At 34.0% G+C, this 27,780-nt stretch overlaps 1 protein-coding gene across 1 annotated transcript in view; it reads right to left on the bottom strand.

Moving 5' to 3' along the window:
- CYLC1 (cylicin 1) overlaps positions 1-27,780 on the bottom strand; it is an 83,138-nt gene that overhangs the window by 24,914 nt on the left and 30,444 nt on the right. The window contains exons 2-4 of the mRNA XM_019429497.2: positions 25,328-25,381; positions 16,714-16,832; positions 13,605-15,230 (exon numbers count right to left, since the gene is read on the bottom strand). Coding sequence (XP_019285042.2) covers positions 13,605-15,230; positions 16,714-16,832; positions 25,328-25,361 — 1,779 coding nt within the window. The 5' untranslated portion in view covers positions 25,362-25,381. The remainder of the gene's footprint in view (positions 1-13,604; positions 15,231-16,713; positions 16,833-25,327; positions 25,382-27,780) is intronic.

Genomic DNA, 27,780 nt, shown 5'->3' on the forward strand with positions numbered 1-27,780 from the left:
GGAATAAAAAAGAAATAGAATATCTGAACAGACTGATTACTAGTAAGGAAGTTGAATAAGTAATCAAAAACCTCCCAACAAAAGTTGAGAATCAGAGGGTTTCCCTGCAAAATTTTATCAAATATTTAAAGAAGAACTAATACCAATCCTTCTCAAACTCTTCTAAAAATATAAAAGAGGAAGTAACATTGCTGAACTCATTTTATTTATCCATATACTAAAACCACTCAAGGATACCACAAGCAAAGTAGAGGCCAATATCCCTGATGAATATAGATAGAAAAAATCCTTAGCCAAATACTAGCAAAACTGAAATCAACAATACATTAAAAGAATCATACAACATGAACAAATAGGATAAATTCCAGGGATGCAAGGATGGTTCAACATCTGCACATCAATGTTATACACCATGTTAACAAAACTCATTTTAATAGATGCAGAAAACATGTATGAAAAAATTCAACATTCCTGTATGATAACTCAATACACTGGGTATAGACGGAATGTACTTCAACCTAAGAAAGCCTATATGAGACAAAATCCACAGCTAACATCATATTTAAATGGTTAAAACTGGACATTTTCCCCCTAAGATTAGACACAAGAATTATCATTCTCATCATTTTTATTCAACATAGCGTTGAAAGTCCTAGTCAGAACATTTAGGTACAAACAAGAAATTAACATCATTCATACCAGAAAAAGTTAAAGAGCGTTAAGACATACAAACTTCCAATTACAAAATAAATCACAGAGATGAAAAGAGCACCATAAGGAATATAGTCAATAAGATAGTAATAATGTTTGGTGATAGATGGTCAGTACACTTATCATAATGTATAGAATTGTAAAAGCAGTATGTTGTACATTTGAAAATAATATAACATTGTATGTTAATTATACTTGAATTAACAAGTCAACCAAATCAGAAAAGAAAAAGTAAAAGTGTCTCCATTTGCAGATAACATATTATACATTATAAACACTAACCACCAAAATCTGTAAGAACTAATAAAAGCATTCAACAAAGTTGCAGGATACAAAATTAATACACAAAATCCTGTTGTTTTTCTACACAATAATAATGAACTAGCAGAAACAAAAATGAAGAAAACAATTACACTTACAATTGCATCCAAAAAATATCCAGATATAAATTTAACCAAGGAGGTGAAACACCTGGACTCTGAAAACTATAAGACATTGAAGAAAAAAATGGAAGACACAAAAAAATAGAAAAGTATTCTATGCTAATGGATCTGAAGAATTAATATTGTTAACATATCTATGCTACCAAAAACATTCTACAGATTTAATACAATCCTTATCAAAATTCCAATGATATTTTTCACAGAAGTAGATATAACAATATTAAAATCTGTATAAAAATGATAAAAGACCTTGAAAAATCAAAGTAATGTTGAGAAAAAAGAAGAAAACTGGAAGTGTCATGCTGCCTGATTTCAGACTATACTGCAAAGCTATAGTAGTCATACTAATATGGTACTGGTACAAAAACAGACAAAGAGTTCAATGGAGCAAGACAGAGAGATAAATAAACCCATCCACATAAAGTCAATTTGGTTATGACAAAGGGGCCATGAATATTCATTGGGGGAAATGACAGTGTCTTCAATAAGTGGTTTGGGAAACCTTGACAGCCACATGCAAAAGAGTGAAACTGAACCACTGTCTTACACCATACGTAAAAATTAACTCAAAAACGGATTAAAGATTTAAATGTAAACTCAGAACCATAAAACTCTTAGAAGAAAATGTAAGCAATAAACTCCTTGACATTAGTCATGCTGATGGCATTTTGGATTTGATTCCAAAAGTTATGGAATAATAAGTCACAGTAATAAAAAGCACAGCATAAAGAATTTAGTCATTTATATTGCTATAGTGTTGTGTGGGGACCGATGGTAGCTACACTAGTGGCAAACATAACATAATGTATACAATTTTCAAACACTATGTTGTATGCCTGAATGTACCTGAATGTGGTACACCTAATGTAGCATTGTGTTAACTATATTCAAATAAAAAAAATAACACACACACATACACACACACACACGTACACACACATATACACAATGGAATGTTATTCAGCCTTAAAAAGAAGAAAATCTTGTACTATGTATGAAACTTGAAGGAATTATGCTAAGTGTAGTAAGTCAGATAGAGACAAACACTGTATGATTTCACCTATATGTGGAAATTAAAAAAAAAATGGGAGAGTGGATACAGAGAAAACATTTGTGGTTGTCATATGTGTGGAGGCTGGGGAATGGATGAAGTGGGTGAAAGCAGTTAAAAATTACAAGCATCAAGTTATAAAAACAAAGAAGTCATGGGTATGTAATATACCATATATCTGCCAAACACCCCACTTACATCAATGGATAGATCATCCAGACAGAAAATCAATAAGGAAACAGTAGCTTTGAATGACACATTGCATCTAACATATATATTCAGAGAACACCATCTAAAAACATGGGAATACACATTCTTACCAAGTACACATGGAACACTGTCCAGAATAGATCATATGTTAGGCCATAAAACAAGTCTCAGCAAATTCAAAACCATTGAAATCATATCATGCATCTTTTCAAACTACAACACTATGAGACTTGAAATCACTACAAGAAAAAATTGGAAAGACCACAACAAAATGGAGGTTAAAGAACATCCTACTAAAGAATGAATAGCATAACCAGGAAAGTAAAGAAGAAATTTAAAAGTACATGGGATAAAAGAAAAATAAAAACACAACAGTCCAAAACCTTTGGGATGCAGCAAAGGCAGTCCTAAGAGGGAAGTATATTGTAATACAAGCCTACATCAAGAAGCAAGAAAAGTATCAAATACACAAGATAAACTTAATACCTAGAGGAGCAAGAAAAGGAACAGCAAATAAAGCCTAAAGCCAGCAGAAGAAGGGAAATAGTAAAGATTAGAACAGAAACAAATGATACAGGAACAAAAAGAAAACACAGACACACACAGACACACACAGACACACACACACACACACACACACACTAGAAAAGATCAACAAAAATAAGAGCTGTTGTTAGAAAAAAATTAATGAAATTAATAACCCCCAGCCTTTTCAAAAACAAAAGATACAGAACCCAAATAGATAAAATCATTAATGAATTAGGAGAGATCACAGCCAACATCACTGAAATATAACCAAGTATAAGAGAATATTATTTTTTAAAAAAAACGAACTGGGCAATCTGGAAAAATGGACAAATTCTTAGAATCTCACAAAATACCAAAACTGAAGCAAGAAGAAATAGAAAATTTGAACAGACCCATAACCAGCAAGGAAATTGAATCAGCAAACAAAAATCTTCCAACATACAAAAGTCCAGGGCCAGATGGCTTCCCAGGGGAATTCTACCAGTCATTTAAAGAAGAGTTAATACCTATTTTTCCTCAAACTTGTCCAAAAAGTAGAAATGGAAGGAAAACTTCCCAACTCATTCCATGAGCATTACCTTGTTTCCAAATCCAAAGACCCCACTAAAAAGAATTATAGGACAATAGCCCTGATGAACATGGAAGCAAAAATTTTCCACAAGATACTAGCAAATCAAATTCAAAAATACATTAAAAGATTATTCACCATGATCAAGTGGGATTTACTCTTGGGCTGCAGGGCTGGTTCAATATTTGCAAGGCAATCAATGTGATACACCACATTAAGAAAATAAAGGATAAAAACCATATGATCCTCTCAATAAATTCAGGAAAAGCTTTAGGCAAAATACAACATCCATTCTTGATTAAAAAATATCAACAAAGTAAGTGTAGATGGAACATACTTCAACATCATAAAGGCCATATTCTAAAGACCCCTAACTAATATCATCTGCAATGGGGAACAACTGAGAGCCTTTCCCCTATGGTAAGGAACAAGACAAGGATATCCACTTATACTATTAGTATTTAACATAGTACTGGATGTCAGTCTCAGCAATCAGAAAAAAATAAATAAATAAAAGACATTCAAATCAGCAATGAAGACCTCAAACTTTCACTATTTGCAGATGACATGATACTCTATGTAGAAAACCTGAAAGACTGCTAAAAAAAGTGTTGTTAGAACCAATACATGAATTGAGTACAGTCCCAGGATATAAAATCAATGTACAGAAATCTGCTGCATTTCAATAAACCAATAATGAAGCAGCATAAAAAGAAATCAAGGAATTGATCCCATTTGCAACTGCACCAAAACGATAAGATAAATAGGAATAAACCTAACCAAGGAGGTAAAAGATCTGTACTCTGAAAACTATAGAGCACTTATGAAAGAAATTGAAGAGGACACAAAGAAACAGAAACACATTCCTTGCTCAAGGATTGGAAGAACAAACATTGCTAAAATATCTATATTACCTAAATCAATCTACACATTTAATGCAATATTTACCAAAATTCCACCAGCATTTTTCAGACATAGAACAAATGATCCTAAAATTTGTATGAATCACAAAAGACCCTGAATAGCCCAAGCAATTCTGAACAAGAAAAACAAAACTGGAGGCATCACAATTCTTGGTTGCAAGCTTATTACAACGTTGTAGTCATAAAGAAAGTATGGTATGTCACCAAAAAAGACATACAGATCAATGGAGCAGAATAGAAAACCCAGAAATTCACTTATAAGTATATGGTCAACTAATCTTTGATAAAGCAGGAAGGAATATCCAATGAAAAAAAGACAGTATCTTCACCAAATTGTGTTGGGAAAACTGGACAACAACATACAGAAAAAGGAAACCGAACCACTTTCTTACACTGTATACAAAAATAAATTAAAAAATGGATAAAAGACCTAAATGTGAGACAAGAAACTATCCAAATCCTAGAGAAGAACACAGGCAGCAAATTCTTTGACCTCGAATGTAGCAACTTCTTATTAAACAAGACACTAGAGGCATGGGAAACAAAAGCAAAAATGAACTATTGGGACTTCACCAAGACAAAACCTTCTCTGTACAGAAGGAAACAGTCAACAAAATTAAAAGGCAACCCACAGAATGGGAGAAGATGTTTGCAAATTACGTATCAGTAAAGGGTAAGTATCCAAAATATATAACGAACTTATACAACTCACCCCCCCCAAAAAAAACCGCCAAATAATTCAGTTAAGAAATGGGCAGAAAAGTTGAATAGACATTTTTCCAAAGAAGACATCCAGAAGGGTAACAGACACATGATAAGACGCTCAATATCACTCATCTTCAGGGAAATACAAATAAAAACCATGGTAAGATACCACCTCACCTCTGTCAGAATTGTTAAAGGAACAGCACAAGAAACAACAGGTATTAGCTAGGATGTGGAGAAAGGTGAACCCTCTGACATTGTTGGTAGGAATGCAAACTGGTGCAGCCATTCTGGAGAACAGTATGGAGGCTCTTTGAAAAACTAAAAATAGAACTGCCCTACTATCCAGCAATTGCACTATTAGGTATTTACCCAAGGGATACAAAAATACAGATTCAAAGGGATACATGCACCCGATGTTTAGAGCAGCATTATCAAAAATAGCCAAACTACGGAAATAGCCCAAATGTCCATTGACTGTTGAATGGTTAAAGAAGATGTGCGTGTGTGTGTGTGTGTATTCAGCCATCACAAAGAATGAAATCTTTCTATCTATGATAACATGCATGGAGCTACAGTGTATCATGCAAAATGAAATAAGTCAGTTCAGAATAGAACAAATACTATATGATTTCACTCATATGTGGAATTTAAGAAACAAAACAGATTAACATAAGTGAAAGGGTGAAAAAAGAGAGAGGAAAACAACCACGAGAGACTCTTAAAGATAGAGAGCAAACTGATGGTTGACAGATGGAGGTTAGTGGGGGGTGGACTAGATGGGTGATGGATATTAAGGAGGGCACATTTGTGATGAGCACTGGGTGTTATATATAAGTGATGAATCACTAAATTTCACTTCTGAAACCAATACTGCACTGTATGTTAATTAACTAGAATATGAATAAAATTTTTTTAAAAAGAATCCCATTTATATTGCAGCAAAAGGAATTAAATTTCTAGGAATACACTTAACCAAAGTGGTAAATGACGTGTACTCCAAAAAATGTAAAACATTAATGAAAGAAATCGAAGATGACACAAACAAATGGAAGGATATTCCATGTTCATGAATCGGGAGAACAAGTATTGTTTATATGTCCACACTACCAAAAGCAATCTACATATTTAATGCAATCCCTATCAAAATACCAACAGCATTTTTCACAGAAGTACAACAAAGAATCCTAAAATGTGTGGAATCACAAAAGACTCTAAATAGCTAAAGCAATCATGAGAAAGGGAACAAAGCTGGAGTTATCACTATCTCATATTTAAAGATATACTACAAAGCTGTAGTAACCAGAACAATATAATTCTGGCAAAAGAAGATGCACATAAATCAATGGGAGAGAATAGATTGCCCAGAAATAAACGTAGGATTATATGGTTAATTAATCTTCAACAAAGGAAGCAAGAATATACCATGAGGAAAAAAGAGTCTCCTCAAAAAATGGTGTTGAGAAAATTAAACAGCTACATGGAAAAAATAAATAAATAAATAAAATAAAACTGTACCACTTTCTTGCACCATACACACAAAAAAACTTAAAAAAGATTAGAAAAATACATGTGAAACCTGAAAGTATAAAATTCCTAGAATAAAATATAAGCAATAATCTCTTTGACATCAGTCATCAAAACATTTTTTCTAGATATGTCTCCTTTGGCAATGGAAACTAGAGAGAATTTAAATTATTGGGACTATACCAAAATGCATAACTTCTGCATAGTGAAGGGGAATAGCAACAAAACAAAACTATACCCAACTGAATGAGGGAGGATATTTTCAAAATATATATTTGCATCTAATAAAGGGTTAATATCCAAAATATATAAACAATTTTTACAATTCAACGTAAAATAATCCAATTAAAAATGGGCCAAAGACATGTATAGACATTTTCCAAAGAAGGCATACAGATGGTGAAAAATTATATATATATATATATATATATATATATATATATATATATATATAGATGCTCAACATCACTAACCATCAGGGAAATGCAAATCAAAACAACAGTAAGATATTACCTCACACCTGTCAGAATGGCTAAAATAAATAAATAAATAACAAATTTTGGTGAAGATGTAGAGAAAAAGAAATCTTCGTGCACACTGTGTGGATATGCAAATTGCTATATTCACTGCGGAAAACAATAAGGATATTCCTTTAAAAATTAAAAATATAATTACCATATCTTCAGTAATTCCACTACTTGGTATTTACCCAAAGAAAACAAGAACACTAATTTAAATAATATATGCACCACAATGTTTATTGCAGCATTATTTACAATATTCAAGATACAGTAGCATCTTAAGTGTGCTCTGATAGATGAATGAATAAAAAAGAACTGGTACATCTATACAATGGAATAATACTTAGCCATGAAAAGGAATGAAATCTTCCCATTTGTAACATGGATGGATTAGAAGGTATAATGCTAAATTAAATAAGTCAATCAGAGAAAGACAAATACCGTGTTTCACTTGGTGGAATTTAAGATACAAAACAAATACATAGAATAAAAGCGACAAATAAGACACACCCTTATATATAGAGAATAAACTTGTAGTTTTCAGAGGGGAGGCTGTGAAATGAGTAAGGGGATTAAAAGTACACTTATCTTGAGCACTGAGAAAGATATAGAATTTAAAAAGTATATTACATACCTGAAACTAATATAACACTGTATATTAAGATGAATTATTTTTTTTATTCCTGGTTATGAATCATGACATGTTTTACTAACATAATTTCAAATGTCAATTATTTTAATACAGGAATATAAACAGAGGTGATCTTGAAACATGGCATTAGCCCTTATTATGTCCATTATGATAATTATGAACAGTAGTATGATTCATTGAGCCCATACTAAAACAGACCTAAGGCTCATTAACAGTTTGTTTATAAATTCCCCGGATAAAAATGAGAAAAAATATATATGTATCCTTTTGTGACTTCCACTTAGAATGCATCGTTCCCTTTTGTGACTCCTCACAGTCTTTTAAAAAATATGCCTTATTATTTGTTCATTTTGTGTGAGTAGAAATGCTTGGAAAAACAGATGTCAGAGGTCCATTAGTATCATATGGTCTGCAGCTCTTTAGAGAAACCATGTTCTTAACCAACCAAATATATCTCACGTGCTGCTTTTGGAATGGTGGATACAGTTCTTGGGGAAGATGGCGGCATAGGAGGATGCTGGGCTCACCGAGCGTCCTGCTAATCACTTAGATTCCACCTACACCTGCCTAAATAACCCAGAAAACTGCCAGAAGACTAGCAGAACGGAGTCTCCGGAGCCAAGCGCAGATGAAAGGCCCACGGAAGAGGGTAGGAAGGGCAGCGAGGCGGTGCGCACTCCACAGACTGGCCGGAGGGAGCCTGCGTGGAGGGGCGGCCCACCAACCTAGCAGAGCCCCCGAGTCTGGCTTGCAAAAGCGGAGGAGCCGGACGGAGTGTGTTTGGACAGCAAGCGGGACTTGACATCTGGAAGGTTATAAGCTAACAGCTCTGCTTGGAGAACTGGAGGGCTGGAGGACAACGGGAGGAAGAGTTGTTGAGCCCCGGAGGACAGAGCGCAGCTTGATGGGGAACAAAGGCGCTCACCAGCACCATCTCCCTTGCCCATCCCCCAGCCAAAACCCCAAAGGGAACCAGTTCCTACCAGGGAACTCGCTTGCACCGCGCAAACACCCAACACTATGCTTCTGCGGATCCATCCATCCAGCGGGTCTGACTCCCTCCTGGTGCCGCAAGGCCCCTCCCAAAATGGATCTCTGAAGGAAAAGTGAGCTGAGCCTGCCCCTCCTGCCCCTGTGCACCTTGCTGATCCACCCCAGCTAATACACCAGATCCCCAGCACCACAAGCCTGGCAGTGTGCAAGTAGCCCAGACGGGCCACGCCACCCCACAGTGAATCCCTCCCCTAGGAGAGGGGAAAAGAAGGCACACACCAGTCTGACTGTGGCCCCAGCAGTGGAATGGGGGCAGACATCAGGTCTGACTGCGGCCCCGCCCACCAACTCCAGTTATACGCCACAGCACAGGGGAAGTGCCCTGCAGGTCCTCACCACTCCAGGGACTATCCAAAATGACCAAATGGAAGAATTCCCCTCAGAAGAATCTACAGGAAATAACAACAGCTAATGAACTGATCAAAAAGGATTTAAATAATATAACAGAAAGTGAATTTAGAATAATAGTCATAAAATTAATCGCTGGGCTTCAAAACAGTATAGAGGACAGCAGAGAACCTCTTGCTACAGAGATCAAGGGACTAAGGAACAGTCACGAGGAGCTGAAAAGCTCTTTAAACGAAATGCAGAACAAAATGGAAACGACGACGGCTCGGATTGAAGAGGCAGAGGAGAGAATAGGTGAACTAGAAGATAAAATTATGGAAAAAGAAGAAGCTGAGAAAAAGAGAGATAAAAAAATCCAGGAGTATGAGGGGAAAATTAGAGAACTAAGTGATACACTAAAAAGAAATAATATACACATAATTGGTATCCCAGAGGAGGAAGAGAGAGGGAAAGGTGCTGAAGGTGTACTTGAAGAAATCATAGGTGAGAACTTCCCTGAACTGGGGAAGGAAAAAGGCATTGAAATCCAAGAGGCACAGAGAACTCCCTTCAGACGTAACTTGAATCGATCTTCTGCACGACATATCATAGTGAAACTGGCAAAATACAAGGATAAAGAGAAAATTCTGAAAGCAGCTAGAGATAAACATGCTGTAACATATAAAGGGAGACCTATAAGACTCGTGACTGATCTCTCTACTGCAACTTGGCAGGCCAGAAAGGAATGGCAGGAGATCTTCCATGTGATGAACAGAAAAAAATATGCAGCCGAGAATCCTTTATCCAGCAATTCTGTCATTTAGAATAGAAGGAGAGATAAAGGTCTTCCCAAACAAACAAAAACTGAAGGAATTCATCACCACTGAACCAGCCCTACAAGAGATCCTAAGGGGGATCCTGTGAGACAAAGTACCAGAGACATCGCTACAAGCATGAAACCTACAGACATCACAATGACTCTAAACCCGTTCTTTCTATAATAACACTGAATGTAAATGGATTAAATGCGCCAACCAAAAGACATAGGGTATCAGAATGGATAAAAAAACAAGACCCATCTATTTGCTGTCTATAAGAGACTCATTTTAGACCTGAGGACACCTTCAGATTGAGAGTGAGGGGATGGAGAACGATTTATCATGCCACTGGAAGTCAAAAGAAAGCTGGAGTAGCCATACTTAGACAAACTAGACTTTAAATTAAAGGCTGGACCAAGAGATGAAGAAGGGCATTATATAATAATCACAGGGTCTGTCCATCAGGAAGAGCTAACAATTATAAATGTCTATGCGCCGAATACGGGAACCCCCAAATATATAAAACAATTACTCATAAACATAAGCAACCTTATTGATAAGAATGTGGTAATTGCAGGGGACTTTAACACTCCACTTACCGAAATGGATAGATCATCTAGACACATGGTCAATAAAGAAACAAGGGCCCTGAATGATACATTGGATCAGATGGACTTGACAGATATATTTAGAACTCTGCATCCCAAAGCAAGAGAATATACTTTCTTCTCGACTGCACATGGAACATTCTCCAAGATACTGGGTCACAAAACAGCTCTTCATAAGTATACAAGAATTGGAATGCTGGATACAAGAATGAAAAAAAAAAGAAAAACAAGGCTCACTGCCTACATGGAGCCTAAATTCTTATTGTGAATATAATTAATAAACAAATGAATATAGACTTTTAGATAAAGATACATTCTATGAAGAGGAATAAAGTAGGGTTCAGGGTTAGAGGACTGACTGGACACTTGTTGGGGGAGGAGATAACATAGTATATGGTAACCAGGGAAGGTTTGTCTGAAGAGATAACATTTAGACTGAAATAATACCTGTTGAGAATGTCTGGATCATGCAAAGATCTAGAGAGGAGCAGAGGGAACAGCATACATAAAGCCCTGGCAAGAAAACAATCTTGGTGTGTATACGAATCAAGCAACACATGCTAGCTTGGCTAAATTATATAATAAAAGGGAAAACATGGTACAAAATGAGGGTGGAAAATAGGTAGGGTCTAGATAATGTAGGCATTGAAAACCAGGTTAAGTGTTTGAAGCAGTAGAGAATAGAGATATCAAGACTACTTAGAAACCTTTGTAGAATTTCAGGAAAGTTGATGATAAAAACTATTAAAGTAGTAGTAATTGATATGCAGAGAAGTTGACTGATTCAGGATATATTTTGGAGCTAAGGTACAGAAATTTGATTGATTGATCACATGTGTGAGTGAGGAAATGGATGAATCATAGATGATATACAGATTTTAAAAGAGCAAATGAGTGGATGGCGTCACTATTACTAAGATGGAGAAGGCTGGGGAGGTATAGGTTTTGGAATGGGTTGAGAGTTGTTAAGATATGTTAAATTTGAGGTGCCTAGTAGAATTCATGCTAAAAATTTCAGGTAGGTGTTTAGATATAAGAATTGGTACCTCAATGGAAAGATCAAGCTAGACGTATTAATTTTGAACTAATTAAAACATAGATGATATTTAAAGCCATTGGATTAGATGAGTTTACCAAAGAAAGGTTGTAGATATAAAAGGTCAGCAACCAAGTCTTAGGTCATTGCAACATCAAAGATGAGGAAGAGGGGGTTACAATAAGGGTGGCAAAAACTACAAGTAGAAAGAAAACATGATAGTTGAGTCCTAGAAGTAAAGTGCATTTTTTTTAGGAGGAGAGAGAGGCTATTTTAAATGCTGTTGGTAAGATGAGAGAGGAGAAACCAGTGGATGTGGCCACAAGCATATATATGGCAATCTTGGAAAGAGCAGTTTCAGTAAAGTGATAGAGATGGAAGAGCCTAATTAAATGGTAGCTATGCACATGGAAGTTTATTAAAGCGACAGTCTGAATGTATAAAAGCCCATAACACACCCTGAAAGATTTTCTTGTACAATTAAAATCAATCCATGTCCCCAACTGGATTTCTTGTATTTTACTTATTTTTCATAAAAAAAATCTAATGGAAAATAATCCAGCTACTTGAAGGTCTTTTATTTTCATTTACTTTAAAATTTATACACCAATACATTCTTATTTCTTGTAAATCTTGTTGCGCTAGTGGCCACTCATCCATTGATTCAACCTCCAAGACTTATCCTTTAACAAAGAAGTCGTGAATTAGTTTCAAGTCTCAAAGCTGACTTTTTGAGTCTGCTTGGAAAAAATGGACTTAAAGTCCAGGATTTTTGACAGAAGTTTTTTTTTAAGATTTCTAAATAAAAATAGGAAAATATAGGAAGATAAAAATGGAGATCTATACATAAAATTTTATTAAAAACCAAGGATAGAAAAAACTTGGAATAAAATGTAAAGGGAAATCCCCACAAGATTAGAGGAGGAATATTTGAGACGAAATAAGAATAGGAAAACAGGGAGGAAGAGGAGGAAGGGAAATTTTAATTAATGCAAGAATTTAATTAACACAAGAAGCTCAAGGTTAAGACTCAGCAATATCTACAGGTGTTCTGAATTTAGCAGGACAGAGAACATAAGCCCTATCATGAAGAGAATTGACAATAAACATTATGTGAAAGCAGAGCACACAGATTGATGCCCAGAAACCATGCAAATAAATTACACCCCAACCAAAGATTAGAGAGAGCCAGCAATAGTGGACAACATGGGGAACAGGAGACCCTACATTCAAACTGAGATGTCTAATTAAGCTTCCCTTTAGAGCAAGATTTTGGAGGAAGGGGAATGGAAGAGATCTCCTGGAGGAGAGAAAAGAAATTAAATTTACAGAGCATTTACTCCTCTAAAGAGGGAATTAACCTGAAAGAGACTGTTATAAACCAGAGGGATCTAGTTACTTCTAGCAAGTTAACTTTTTTTCTGATTAATAGTAAGAATGATGAATTATAAATAAATTTATTTCAGATATAGATTAAATAATTTAATTGCGTATTTGAATCCTTGTATGTTACATTTTTACCCTGCTATCTCTGGATTTTGGTTGATATTTAGCAACTTCCTAGGAAATGTCTTCATACCTCATTAAAATTTGCCACTGTAGAAGTTTTAGTCAATTTTAATTTTTTATTCCTTCTTAAGAATAGGACACTTAACCACTCTTGTAGTATTCTCTTTACAAATACTTTTAAATGTTTCCTTAAGTTACAAGCCAGTTCTCTGTTCCAGTCTAAATATTATTAACTTTTTGACACTTGTTTTTCAACTCTTGAATTCTTTTGAAGTACTCTCTTATGTGTTAGTCCCTAACTTGTAAATATTCCAATAAAACTGAAGTATTCTTAAGAAAAATATAAATTCAAACCTTTAAAATGTTTTTCATTATAGTCATTTTTTTTCTAAAAATAAAGCACAGTAAACATACCAAAGGAGCATATCTTGGTTTTAGAGGTGGAGGAGGCATCTTGCACTGACAGAGACGTTTGACCTTGGGTGATGGTAGTATAGGCTCACAAGGAGGTAGTGGTGGTCTTTCTCTTGATGGGGGGACTCTGCCTGTACCTATTTTTTTCCCTTTTTCTTTGAATGTAGTCTTTTTGGATGAAATTTTGAATTCTCTCTTCAGTTCCAGTGCTTCCTTCTTTGAAGCTGTAGATGTGGCATCTGATTCGTCAACTCCTTTCTTTTTAGCCTCCAGTTTATATAAGGAGTCTTCAGATTCAGCATCTGAACTTTTGAATGTCTTAGTCTTCTTTGAGTCTTTCTTGGAAGATTCATCAGATTCAGCATCAGTAGACTCTGTACTCTTCCTCGCATCCTGTTTCTTGGCATCTTTCTTTGAATCTTTGTTAGCCTTCTTTGAATCATACTTATCCTTCTTTGACTCCCAATCAGATTCAGTTTCAGTAGACTCTTCAGACTTCATTACAGATTTATTTCTGTCATCTTTCTTTGAATTTCTCTTATCATTTTTTTCATCTTTTTTACCCTTCTTTGAATCCCATTCAGATTCAGAATCAGCATCAGTAGACACTGCATCCTTCTTGGCGGACTTTTTCTTGTCATCTTTTTTTGAGTCTTTCTTGATCTGCTTTTCACCTTTCTTCCAATTTTTTGCCTCCAGTTCAGACTCAGATTCAGCATCAGTAGACACTGCATCTTTCTTTGTATCTTTTTTCTTGTCATTTTTCTTTGAATCTTTCTTAGCCTTCTTTGAATCTTTCTTTGCATCCTTTGAGTCTACAGATTCTGCATCAGTAGACTCTGCATCTTTCTTTGCATCTTTCTTTGCATCTTTCTTCTTGCTGTCTTTCTTTGTACTTTTCTTATCTTTATTTTCATTTTTCTTTGCATCTTTTGAATCTACAGATTCAGCATCAGAGCTCTTTGAATCTTTTTTTGTGTCTTTCTTTGAAGGCTTCTTTGAATTATTGTGAGAGTAATTCTTTAACCATATATCCAATTTCATGGATTCAGCACCAGACTCCTCTATATACAATATGAAATCCATATTTGAACTATTTTTTGAGCAAGTCTGTGATTTGACATCAGAATTGTTCTTTGAGCCCTTAGAATCCTTCTTTGCACACAGGAATTCATTACCTGTGTCCTTGGACTTCTTTGAATCTCTCTTATCTTTTTTTGGATCCATTGAGACTGTCTTAAAATCTCTGGATTCTGGATTTGTTTCCAATTTAAACTTTGACTCCTCGGATAGTTCACTTTTATGTGATAATTTTGATGGAGTTTTATCTGATTTCTTTCCTCTTTCAGGTTCCTCATCATTTACTGTTTTGGATTCTGGAGTTGTTTCATGTTGGCCTTTGTTTTTTTTGGAATTTCTTTGTAAAGTTCTTCCTTTTTTGTCATCTTTGGACTTTTCAGATTCTCCATTTTCAGGATGGGTTTTAGGAGTATAAGGATTTCTGAATAGAGCCTGTCTCCTGACAGTTAAATAAGCAGATGGCCTTTGGGAATTTTTTTTAAAAGAATGCCTTATCCGTATATGATCTGGCTTCTCAACTTCCTTTAACTTTCTTTTGTCATGTCTCTGAAAAGATTAGAATAATTTTAATCATTTTTGAATGTTTTATTCATATGTATATATTTTTAGAGAGAGAAAGAGACCAAGTGGGGTGGGGCTGGTGCAGAGGAAGAAGGAGAGAAAGAATCTCAAGCAGGCTCCATGCCAAGCACAGAGCCAAATACAGGGCTCAGTCACACAACTATGAGATCATGACCTGAGCCAAAATCAATCAGTCAGACTTTTAACTGAGTAACCCAGGTGCCCCAAATGAGTTATGTCTTTTTAATATTGAAACATGAAAATAGGCTAGCTTTTCATTAACCATCTAGTTCAAATGGAAAAAAAAATCAACATTCTGTGTGGGTTATGTATGTGAGATAACTCCATATTAGAAATAAAATGACTTTAGAAGAAATCTTGGTATTTTCTCAATGACTTCTATAGGGATTAGAGCAGGCCCGTAATGATCCATGACATTTAAGGGCTCATCCTCACAATTGATAGTGGGTTCCTTTTCAACCCCTGTATAGGAGAGATCATTTGAAACATTTTGTGCACCTTTAATCCCCAAGTTAGCTCAGAAATAAGCTGAATACCCATGAAGATTGTCATGACAATTTTTAATGTAACTGTAAGCTTCAAGCCTTAGCCTCACTTTGTACTCCTGCTTTTAAGGTCTCTGATCAAATCAAGAGACTTAGAGCCCTGACGTGAATTATTTCCCAGAACAAGGACATAAAATGAAAAAAAAAATTGATACCATTAATTTGTGTAAAGGTACTGTAATTTTTTTAAATTCCTAATCTCAAATCTGTCAAATCTGGTTTTCATAGTGATCTCATACACTAATTTTGCATTTAGCTCTTATATTCTTTTAACTATTCAGTAGGGACTTCACCAATGACATGGTCATATAGAATTAAAGGAGGACCATAAAGAGTAGCATGAAACTTGGATCACTAAAGATGTGGAATTGGCACTCAAATAAATGCATTGACTTACTCTGACTTGGGAGATGCTCTTAAAACATATTTTGATATCACCATGGGTGACCTCTGTAAGCTAGTTTTTCCTTTTCCTAGTTAATAAGATATTTACACTTTATATAAAAGGGGTAAAATCTTGAATGTCCCTGTATCTAGTATCCTGAATGCCAGATTAAAGAAAATGGAGAGGCCCTGAAACCTTATCAACATTAGCCCATGTACTAAGGTTCAAATTTTAGATGTTTTTGCAGCTGGTAAACATTTCCTGAGAGATCTCACCAGTTTTATCATTAGGTTCTGTAGCTTTCATAGCCTATTACTATATAATGCCTTTGAAAATTAGAATTATGTATAAATACAAGTATATCTGAAACAGATGGAGGTAATCTGTTGTACAGGGAATTATAAATTTAAAATATCTGCTTCCAAAAGGAATTAAAATTCAAATTATATATATTTTTATTTAAATTCACATATTGTATAGTCTTAGATTTAGTTAAAATGACATTTTCAATACTTACAGGAACTGAGATTTGTAATTCTGAAGATATTGATCTCTTTTCTCTACCTGGCTGGAGTTGTTTGGGAAATGTCAAAGTAAAGTAATCTTGATTCCATAATTTTCTGTTTGATTCACTGACTATAATGAGTGAGAACAATGCACAAGTTGCAGTTAATAGCCAGACTTCCATCAGCACTGAAATATTCTTAAGAAATATATTGCTTAAATTAAACTAAGTTATAACTCAAAATATAGCTTCTTTCCCTGGATTCTTTAGTATATTTGGGTATCAATTAGGGAAAATAAAAACTAATTTCCCCATTTAGCACTAAATTGTATGTAAAATTACATTTGTAACTTTATTTTTTAAATTAAACTTTTTTTCACAATTTTTACTTAAATCATAATAGTTAATATAATACAATAAGTAGGAATGTAAAATGGAGAAAAATTTGCTGTTTCTTTTCAAACATCATCTTATATATTTTGATTTATTTTCTTTGTCATTTTGGTTATCTTGCAGACAATGTGACTTCTATAGTCCCCATAATAGCACAATGCAGAGCATAAAGTAGTCCATAAAGTCTCTATTGATTAAATCTGATCATATATTTTAGCACACTTCTGACCTCAATGACATCCAAGTCACAAAAAATTAGGGCCACAAACCCAAATACTGAATTTAGTTCAAGGAAACCTATTTAAAGATTGGTATATACACCCTTGAGCGCATCCAGAATAAAGTGATCAAACTATCTGGGTGTTCTAACCTCAAAGGAAGAAATAGTGAGGTAATTCAGTATAGTTCTCCTGGATATAAGGAGATTAATGAAGGATGTGATCACTATATTCAAATATTTAAATAACTGTTATATGAAAGTATAATAGTAATAGTAACAGTATAACTGCAACTACTAACACATATAGTGGTTACTATGTGTCAGACTGTTTTAAGCACGTTTAATTCACACAACACTGAGTTAGATAATAAAATTTATAATTGCTTCAATTTTATAGATATACAAAAATGAAGCACTGAGAGAGGTTAAACTGCTTTCTGAAACTCATAATGGGGAAGAGCTAAGATTCAAACAGGTAATTTGGCTCAGAGTCCGTGGTCTTGGTCACAATGTTAGAGACTTTTTCTATGTATTTCCTGAGGGGAGAACTAGATCCAGTGGGAAAAGTTGTATCAGTGCAGGAAGATATCCGCTCAATATATAAGGAAAAAATTATTTAAGTTGTAGCTTTTCAACAAAATTGTATGTCCACTTTCGTCATTTTGACTACAATTCTTCTCTACTTTGGGTTTTGTAATTGTGATTTATCTCTACTTTGGGCTTTGTAATTGTGATTTTTAAATGAAAGGAAACTTATGTAATTAAGATTTGTTGATTTGTTGTTATAATGAGGAAGAACAAACTAAATATTTCATTTTTCAGTTTATTTATTTACTCACTTATGTATGTATTTTGAGAGAGAGAGAGAGAGAGAGAGAGAATCCCAAGCGGGCTCTGTTATGTCAGCACAGAGAACGACATGGGGCTTGATCCCATGAACAATGAGACAATGACCTAAGCTGAAATCAAGAGTCAGATACTTAACTGACTGAGCCATCCAAGCGTCCCAATATTTTCTTTTAAAATAGCTACTACAAACCTACATCAAGATCAAAAATACTTTAAACACACATATATTTCAATGCACACATATACACATACACACACATATAGGTTCTTTTAAATTTTAAGAGATATCAGGGCACTTTATGCTTTACTACTTTGAATGGTTATTTGTTCCAAAAAACAAAAGTTATTTGTCCCCAAAATAACTTTGAATATGATCTAAGTAATATTGAATTTCAAAGACTCAATTCTTACTTGATATGGAATTATCATACATTCTGATGTTTACTTCTTGCCTGTTAAAAAAAAGCTACAATTAAATTTGTGCTATAGTTAATAATAACTAATAATAGTCATACATCAATAAATATAATATAATACAATACAATACACCAGTGAGAATGCCTGGTATCAAAAAGACAAAAAATAATAAGCGTCTGTGAGGATGTGGAGAAAAGTAAACACTTGCACACTGTTGGTAGGAATATAAACTGGTGCAACCACTGTGGAAAACAGTGTAGAGTTTCCTCTAAAACCTAAAAATAGAAGTACCATATCATACAGTAATTCCACTTTTGGGTATTTACTCGAGGAGAACAAAAACATTAATTCAAAAAGATATATGAACCACTATGTTTAGCACAGCACTATTTTCAATAGGTAAAATCTGGAAACAATCTAACTGTCCATGCATAGATGAACGGCTAAAGATGTAGTGTGTGTGTGTGTATATATCAACTAAAAAAATGATTACATCTTTCCATTTGCAGCAACATGAATGGACCTAGAGGGTATTATGTGAAGTGAAATAAATCAGATACAGAAATTAAAAAATACTATATGGTTTTGCTTATTATGCAGAATGAAAAAAGAAAACAAACAATGAACACATAAACAAAAATAGAAACAGATACATAAGTACAGAGAACAAGCTGGTGGTTGCCAAAGGGTAAGAGGATGGTAGCATGAACAAAATAGGTGAAGAGTATTAAGAGGTACAAACTTTCCATTATAAAATAAATAACAGGGATGAAATGTATAGCACAAAGAATATAAGCAATATTTTAACAATGTAGTATAGTGCAAATGGTAACTGCACTTATTATGGTGAGCACTCTATAACGTATAGAATTGTTGAATCACTATGTTGTACACATGAAACTAATATAATATTGCATGTCAACTATACTTCAATAAAATGTAACATAAATTTTGGGGTGCCTGCGTGGCTCAGTCTGTTGATAGTCCAAATCTCAATTTCAGCTCAGGTCATGATATAACATTTGTGAGATCAAGCCCCACATCAGGCTCCTCACTGAGTTTGGAGCCTACTTGAGATTCTCTCTTTCCCTTTCTATCTCTGTCCCTCCCCAATTGTGTGCACTCTCTCTCTCTAAAGAAATAAACATTTTTTTAAAGTAACATCAATTTTAAAACATGCTAAAATACTATGTACTTCTTATGTATTATTCAATATTGTAATAAACAAACACAGTTTGCATTATTAACATCAATAAACATATACTAAAAATACTTCAATTAAATTTATACTATGGATAATGGTTATTATAAATACTATTATTAATAAGCCTTCAATAGTAACACTTTGAGGATTTTTTTCATTTGAATATAGTTGTCACAATGTTACATTAGTTTCAGTTGTACAAAATAGTGATTCAACAAGTTTATACATTGTTATGTTCACAAGTGTAGCCTTATCCATCTCAATACATTGTTGTTACAATATAACTAACTATATTTCTTATGCTATGCCTTTTATTCCCATAAATGTCAACTATCAGTTTTCTGCATTTGTAGGTCTGATTCTGCCTTTAATAATTTCTTTTTTGATATTCCACTTATGAGTGAAATTATATGGTATTTGACTTTCTCAGCCTGATTTATTTCACTTAGCATAACACCCTTAAAGTCCATCCATGCTGTCTAAAATCTCTTCCTTTTGGGGCACCTGGGTGGTTCAGTCGCTGAAGCATCCAACTTCAGCTCAGGCCATGATCTCATGATTTGTGAGTTCAAGGCTCATGTTGGGCTCTGTGCTGACAGCTCACACTCTGGGGCCTGCTTCAGATTCTGTGTCTCCCTTTCTCTCTGCTCCTTTCCTGCTCATACTTTCTCTCTCTCTCTCTCTCTCTCTCTCTCTCTCTCTCTCTCCCTCAAAAATAAATAAACATTAAAAATTATTTAAAAAATAAAATCAAATCTCATCTTTCTTGTGGTTGCATAATATTCCACTGCATGTCTACACACAATCTCCTTATCCATTGATCTATTCATGGGAAAGTTAGTGGTTTCCATATCTTGGCTCTTGTAAATCATGCTTCAATTAACATAAGGGTGCATATATCTTTGTGAATTATTATTTTTGTTTTATTTGTGTAAATACGCATCAGTGAAATTATTTGATCATGTGGTATTTTAATTTTTAATTGTTTCAAAGAACCTCCATACTGTTTTCCACAGTGGCCATACCAATTTACATTCCTACCAAGAAGGTACAAGAAAGGGTTCCTTTTTTCTCCACATTCTCTCTTGTCAAAACTAATTGTTACTTCATGTCTTTTAACCATTTTAAAAGTTATAAAGTGATATCTAATTGTGGTTTTGATTTGCATTTCAGTGATTATTATTGATGTTGAGCATCTTTTCATGTGTCTGTTGGCCATCTGAATGTCTTTTGGAGCATCCGGTAAGGGAAGGAGAAATAAGATAAAAACACAGAGGGAGGCAAACCATAAGAGACTCATATACAAAGAACACACTGAAAGTTACTGGAGGGGAAGAGGTTGGAGGGATGGGTTAAATGGGTGATGGGTATTATGGAGGGCACTTTTTGGGATGAACACTGGATGTCATATGTAAGAGATGAATCACTGGGTACTACTCCTGAAGCCATGACAATACTGTATGTTAACTAACTTTAATTTAAATTTAAAAAAATGGCTATTCTGGTCCCCTGCACATTTTTCAATCAGATTGCTTGATTTTTTTCCTGTGGAGCTGTATACATTTTAAATATATTTTGAATATTAACTCTTTATCAGGTATATCATTTGCAAATGTCTTCTCCCATTCACTAGGCTGCTCTTTTGTTTTGCTGATAGTTTCCTTTGTGGTGGAAAATATTTTTATTTTGATGAAGCCCCAATAGTTTACTCTTGGTTTTGCTCCTCTTGCCTTAGGAAACATATCCAGAAAAAATATTGCTATGATTGATGTATGAGTAATTATTGCCTTTATTATGAGAGTAATTATTGCCTGTATTATATTATAAGAGTAATTTTTGCCTGTATTATCTTCTAGGATTGTGATGATTTCAGGTCTTTAATCCCTTTTGAGTTATTTTTAGGTTTGCTATTAAAAGGTGATCCAGTTTCATTCTTTTACATGTAGCTGTCCAGTTCTCCCAGCACTATTTATTGAAGAGATGGTCTTTTGCCTATGGTATATTATATATATTGTGTTTCTTTATTGAGAATCTCACTGAGTTCTTCCACTCCCTTCTACAGCCTGGTATCTTTATAATCATTACTTTAAATTCTTTATAAGGCATGAAGGTAAAAAAAGAAAAAAAAAGAAGAAGAAAAGAGGTTAGAGAAGGAGGGAGCCAAACCATAAGAGTCTTAAAAACAGAACAAACTGAGGGTTGATGGGGGGTGGGAGGGAAGGGAGGGTGGGTGATGGGTATTGAGAAGGGCGCCTGTTGTTATGAGCACTGGGTGTTGTATGGAAACCAATTTGACAATAAATTTCATATTAAAAAAAGAAACAAAAACAAACAAAAAATAAAAAAATAAATTCTTTGTAAGTCATAGTGCTTAAACCTATTTCATTTAGTTGTTTTTATGAAGTTTTTTTCTTTCTTTTTTTTCTCTTTCTTTTATTTCTTTATTTTCATTTTCTTTCTTTCTTTCTTTCTTTCTTTCTTTCTTTCTTTTTTCTTTCTTTCTTTTGGAGAACATTCTTCTGTGTCTCCATTTTGCTTGACTTTCTGTGTTTGTTTCTATGGATTGGGAAGATCACTGACATTTTCTAAACTGAAGGAATGGTCTTGTTTATGGTTAGCCTCTATGTAGACTATGTGGTTGGTGACTTTTCCTGGCTGGCTAGAGCTACGGTTGGCATGGACTGAGTGTCTTGGGGCTTTCCAAGTAGTGGGCATCCTGTCAGGACAACTAAAAGTGAAGTGTATGCAAGCAGGGTATTCTCAGCATTCTACACACTGAGGCCACCCTAGTAAGATAAAGCTGAAATGGGTGTAAACCATGGTGTTCTGGAGCACTCTGTGCAGGAGGTGCCAGGCAGGGTGGCTGGAGCTGATGTAATGTGCAGTCAGGAGGTCCCTGAGCTCTCCATGCAGAGGGTGCCATAGCAGAACAGCTGAAACTAAAGTGGGTACAAGTGAAGGCACTTAGGTCTCTACACACAAAAACATCTTGGGAGGATAACTGAAGACCAGAATCCACCCTAGGCACCCCAGGCATGGAGGGACCCACACAGGGAAAACAAATTACCATAATATTTGGCTTTGAAAACTAGAGAAGCCTAACAATCAGGGGGACTGAATACTGGAACTTTAAAAATCCGGGGACCAATAGTAATAATAATAATAATAATAATAATAATAAAAGAGAGAGAGGCAAGCCATAAAACAGACTCTTAACTATAGAGAATAAAAAGGGTTGCTGGAGGGGAGGTGTGCGGGGGGATGGACTAAATGGGTGATGGGTATTATAGAAGGCACTCAAAGTGATGAGCAGTGGGTATTATTGTATGTAAATGATGAGTCACTAAATTCTGCTCCTGAAATTAATATTACAGTGCATATTGGCTAACGAGAATTTAAATAAAAACATGAAACAAACAAACAAAAAGCCAGGGGGAGCTCAGTTCTAGGAGAGTGAGGAGGGCAGAGTCCCTGCCACTAAAGATACAGCACAACAAACAGCCCTGTTGAGATGTCGTTTAGAAGCAGCAGTTTTGAAAACACTTGGAGTGTGCAGGAAGGAAATTTATTTACTAATCTCAGAGAATGTCCTGGGTGGGCAGGGATCTTTGGGGAACTTCTCAAGGAAAAAAAGAGCTAGCAGGTACCATTCATTTCCTTCCCCCACACCCTAACCTAGATTCAAGGGCAACAGCAGAAACTAGCACAGTGCATACTTTCCACTTCATTTGCTAATAGTGTTCCCCAACCCTGTGTGCTCCTGCAGAAACATTCCTGACATCCAAGCTTCAGCAGTTTTTCCAGGTAGCTGCAGCCCCCTTTAGCAGCAGAAGTGTGCAGAACTTTCTGGCACTGTCCTTCCAGACCCCATGTTCTCCTGTGGACCTTATGCCTCCAATATACCCTTGTCTACAGCCCATTGAAAGCAATGCCAAAAAACAGCCTCACTAGGAGCCAGCACCACTCCAAAGTGATTCCTGGCCTGTGGAGAGGGGAAGATAACTACACATGCAAATCCAACAGTGACTCAAGAAGTAGGCTGGGAGAAGACATCAGAGAAGAAACTGATGGTTACCAAAGGGGAGGTGGCTTGGGGAATGGATGAAATAGGTTAAGGGGGATTAATAATATACCTATCATGATGAGCACTGTTAATGTATAGAATTATTGAATCACTATATTGTATGCTTGATACTAATATCACATTATATATTAACTATACTGGAATTAAAATAAAAAATAAATATTTAAAATAAATAAAATTACATGATTATAAATCTTAAAATGATAAATTAAAATAAGAGACAAAACTTTTTCAGTGGATTATAGAAGATATACCAAAATAAAAGAACACATAAAGATTAATGTTTTAGTGGAGATAGTGTACTGTGTACACACTAAAGGATAGTAAGCTCATAAAGCTACACTAATGTCAAACAAAGTTACTTTTAACGTAAATAAAGATAAATGCAACATTTTATAATGCTAAATGGGTCAATCCCATAGGAAAATACAAGTCTAAATTTGCATGTACTCACTTGCATAACTAAAATACACAAGCAAAAAGTTATACAACTAAAAGCAATATGCAAACTTACAATTACAGCTGGAACATTTAGTATGTGGAGCAATTATATAAAATATATAAGTAGAGATATAGAAATTTTGAATAACATTATTAACAAAATGACATATGAAGACACTACACCAAACAACTGCAAAATACACATTCTTTTCAAGTTCACATGGAATATTTAACCAAAGTGACTATAGACTGGACCATAAATTAAGTTTCAACAAATATCAAAGTACTGAAATTGTATGGTATATATTTGCTGACCACAGTTGCATAAGGCTAGAAATCAATAACAAAAAGAAAATTTTGAAAAATCTAAATATTTGGAAATTAACAGTATAATATACATGGGTTAAAGAGTAAATAACAATTAAAATTAGAAAATATTTTGAAATATATTTTGTATATCATGAAGAATAATATGATAGTTAAATATGAATGGATGCAAAGAATTACTAAGAATTTTATAGCTTTATTCATATATCAGAAAATAAAAGAATCTGAAAACAAATGTTTTACATATCCATATCAAGAAACTAGAAACAGAACAGCTCATTGAAGCCAATATATGTAGGAAGAAAAAAAAATAAAGATAACATGGGCACCTGGGTGGCTTAGTCAATTAAACATTTGACTCTTGGTTTCAGCTCAGGTCATGATCTTATGGTTCATGAGATTGAGCTCTGTGTTGAGCATTTTTCTAACAATGTGGAGTCTGCTTGTGATTCTCTGTCTCCTCTTTCTCCACCCCTTTCCTTCTCTCTCTCTCTTATAAAATACATGAATAAACATTAAAAAATAAAGATAACAGAGGTGAAAAGAAAACAAAAAAATTATGCATGTAAACTTGAAAAATTAGGTGAAATAGGAAAATTCCTTTAAAAAGAACACATATTAAAGCTGAAATAGAAAAATATAAATTATTGTATGTATACTAAAGATGTTAGCTTGATAATTAAAAACTTACCGACATAAAGAATTTGCGGTATGGATGTCTTCATTGATAAATTCTCCCAAAAATCTGAAGAATAAATAATAACAATTATTCACAAACTCTTCTGAAAAAGGGAACATTTATCAACTTGTTCTATGAGAAGAGAATAGCCTTAATAACAACATCTGAAAAAGTCATTAATAGAAAATAAAATTACAGTCTTATATCTTTTATAAATATAGATTCTAAAATGCTTAAACATTTTATCAAATTCAACACATAGAAAGCATATTATATCACAACCAAATGAGTCCTATTTTAAGTCAGTTCAACATTTGAAATTCACCACATTAACACATTAGAATAAAGGAGGGAAAGTCATGTGATCATTTCAGTATACAGAAAAAGTCTTTAAGAATATCTAACATTTGGGGAGCCTGGGTGACTTAGTCAGTTAAGCGTCTGACTCTTGATTTAGGCTTAGGTCATGATCTCATGGTTCATAAGTTTGAACCCCACATTGGGCTCTGCAATGGTGGTGTGGAGCCTGCTTGCAATTTTATCTCTCCATCTCTGCCCCTCCCCGGCTCACACTGTCACTCTCTCTCAAAATAAATAATAAACAAATAAAATTACAAAAAAGAATATCTAAAATTCATTTATGGAAAATTTTTGGCAAAGAAGAAATAGAAATTTCTTTAGCCTGGTAAAAAGAATCTATATGAAACCAGAATAAATGTAATATTCAATGGTGAAGTAGAAGCGTTCCTCTTAAACTGATGAATAAAAAGGGTGTCCACTAGTAAACTTCGATCTGACATTGTAATAAAGGTCCTAGCCTATGCAATAAAGCAAGAAAAAATAAGTTAAAAGCCTAAAAATAGTAAAAGGAGAAATAAAATTGTTATTTGCAGCCAGCACAACTGTTTACATGGAAAATGTAAGATGTTCAGACACACAATCAGAATTAATAAATGAATTTAGTGAAATTGCTATATACTAAGATTAACTGTGAAAATAAGTTATATTTCTATACACAACAACATAATTAGAAAATATACCATTTATATGATAACATCATGAATACCAAACACTTAGGAATAAATCTAAAAATATATCTTCCAAATGTCTATAATAAAGGGTGTAAACCAATATTAAGATAAATTAAATAAAACATAAACAAATTGACATATATACCATCTTCAGGAATTGAAAGATTCAATATTATATGTATAACACACCTTCCCACATTGATATATTGATTGAATATAATCTCAATAAAAATTTTTGACATTTTTTATAACTGATAGTTGATTCTAAATTTACATGGAAATGAAAGAGCCAAGAATATTCAAGACAATTTGAAAAAAAATGGAAAATTATACATTGCCAAATATCAATATATCAATTTATGATAAAATGGCAACAGTTAAGACAATGTAGTATTGGCACAAAAACAAATAACCATTGAAACAGAATAGGAAATATAAAAAGATGTCTATAAAGATATGGTCACATGAATTATCCCAAAATTGTCATGCACTGGGGAAAGAGTATTTTCAACAAATGGTACTAGTCAATTTGATATCTTCAAAGGGACAAGATGTGAGTATTGGTCCTTCTCTCACTTTACACACCAAAATTAGTACTAGATGTATTATAGACATAAAGCTGAAAAGTAAAACAAAATATTTTCAGAGGTAACATAAGAGAATATTTTAATATCAGTGGAATGTTTCTTAAACAGGACACAAAAATATATAATCCTAATGGAATAGAATGACATGTAAGCCTTCTGTTATCCAATGGGGATTAACTGTACCACTCTCCCTTTTTCCAAAAAAAAAAAGGAAATGTAAAGAAAAAAGTGGATAAAAGTAGTAGAAAAAAGTAGTAGATATTTCTTTTTTGAACATCATAATAAAATATTTTTAAAGAAATGGTAGTCATAACAATATTAATAACAATAATAACTAGTATGTTTATTGTGCTTTTATAGCATTTTAGAGTGCTTAAAATGCACTTTCCAGTATAGTATACCTTTTAATATAATAAGCTATTTTAATTTGTTTTATTTGTTCTAGAATGAAATCCTGCTCTCAAAATTATTTTTCCTTCTCCATTTATATGTCGTTTTCTTCAAATCTTCTTTTTATAAACATAACTGCTGTTTTTCTCTACTTCATTTAATTCATTACTCTTCTTGAAATTCTATTCCTTGATAATTGAATAAGTCAGTTCTTCAAATTTGAATAAGAAATTATGATGTTATTTTCATTCATGTATTCATTCAACTAATAAATATTGAGTACTGTGGAAAGCTAGTAAATAACTTCACAAAATGTCCATATCTGAAGGACTGGAACCTGTGAATATCATCTTATATGACTAAAGGGATTGTACATATGTGGTTAAGAACCTTGAAATCAGGAAATTATTCTGGATTATCCAGCAAGACACTTAATGTATTCAACAGAGTTCTTATA

This window comes from Panthera pardus, unplaced genomic scaffold (genome assembly GCF_024362965.1).
Source record: "Panthera pardus isolate Hobbes unplaced genomic scaffold, ASM2436296v1 HiC_scaffold_27, whole genome shotgun sequence".
In the NCBI taxonomy this organism is placed as follows: Eukaryota; Metazoa; Chordata; class Mammalia; order Carnivora; family Felidae; genus Panthera; species Panthera pardus.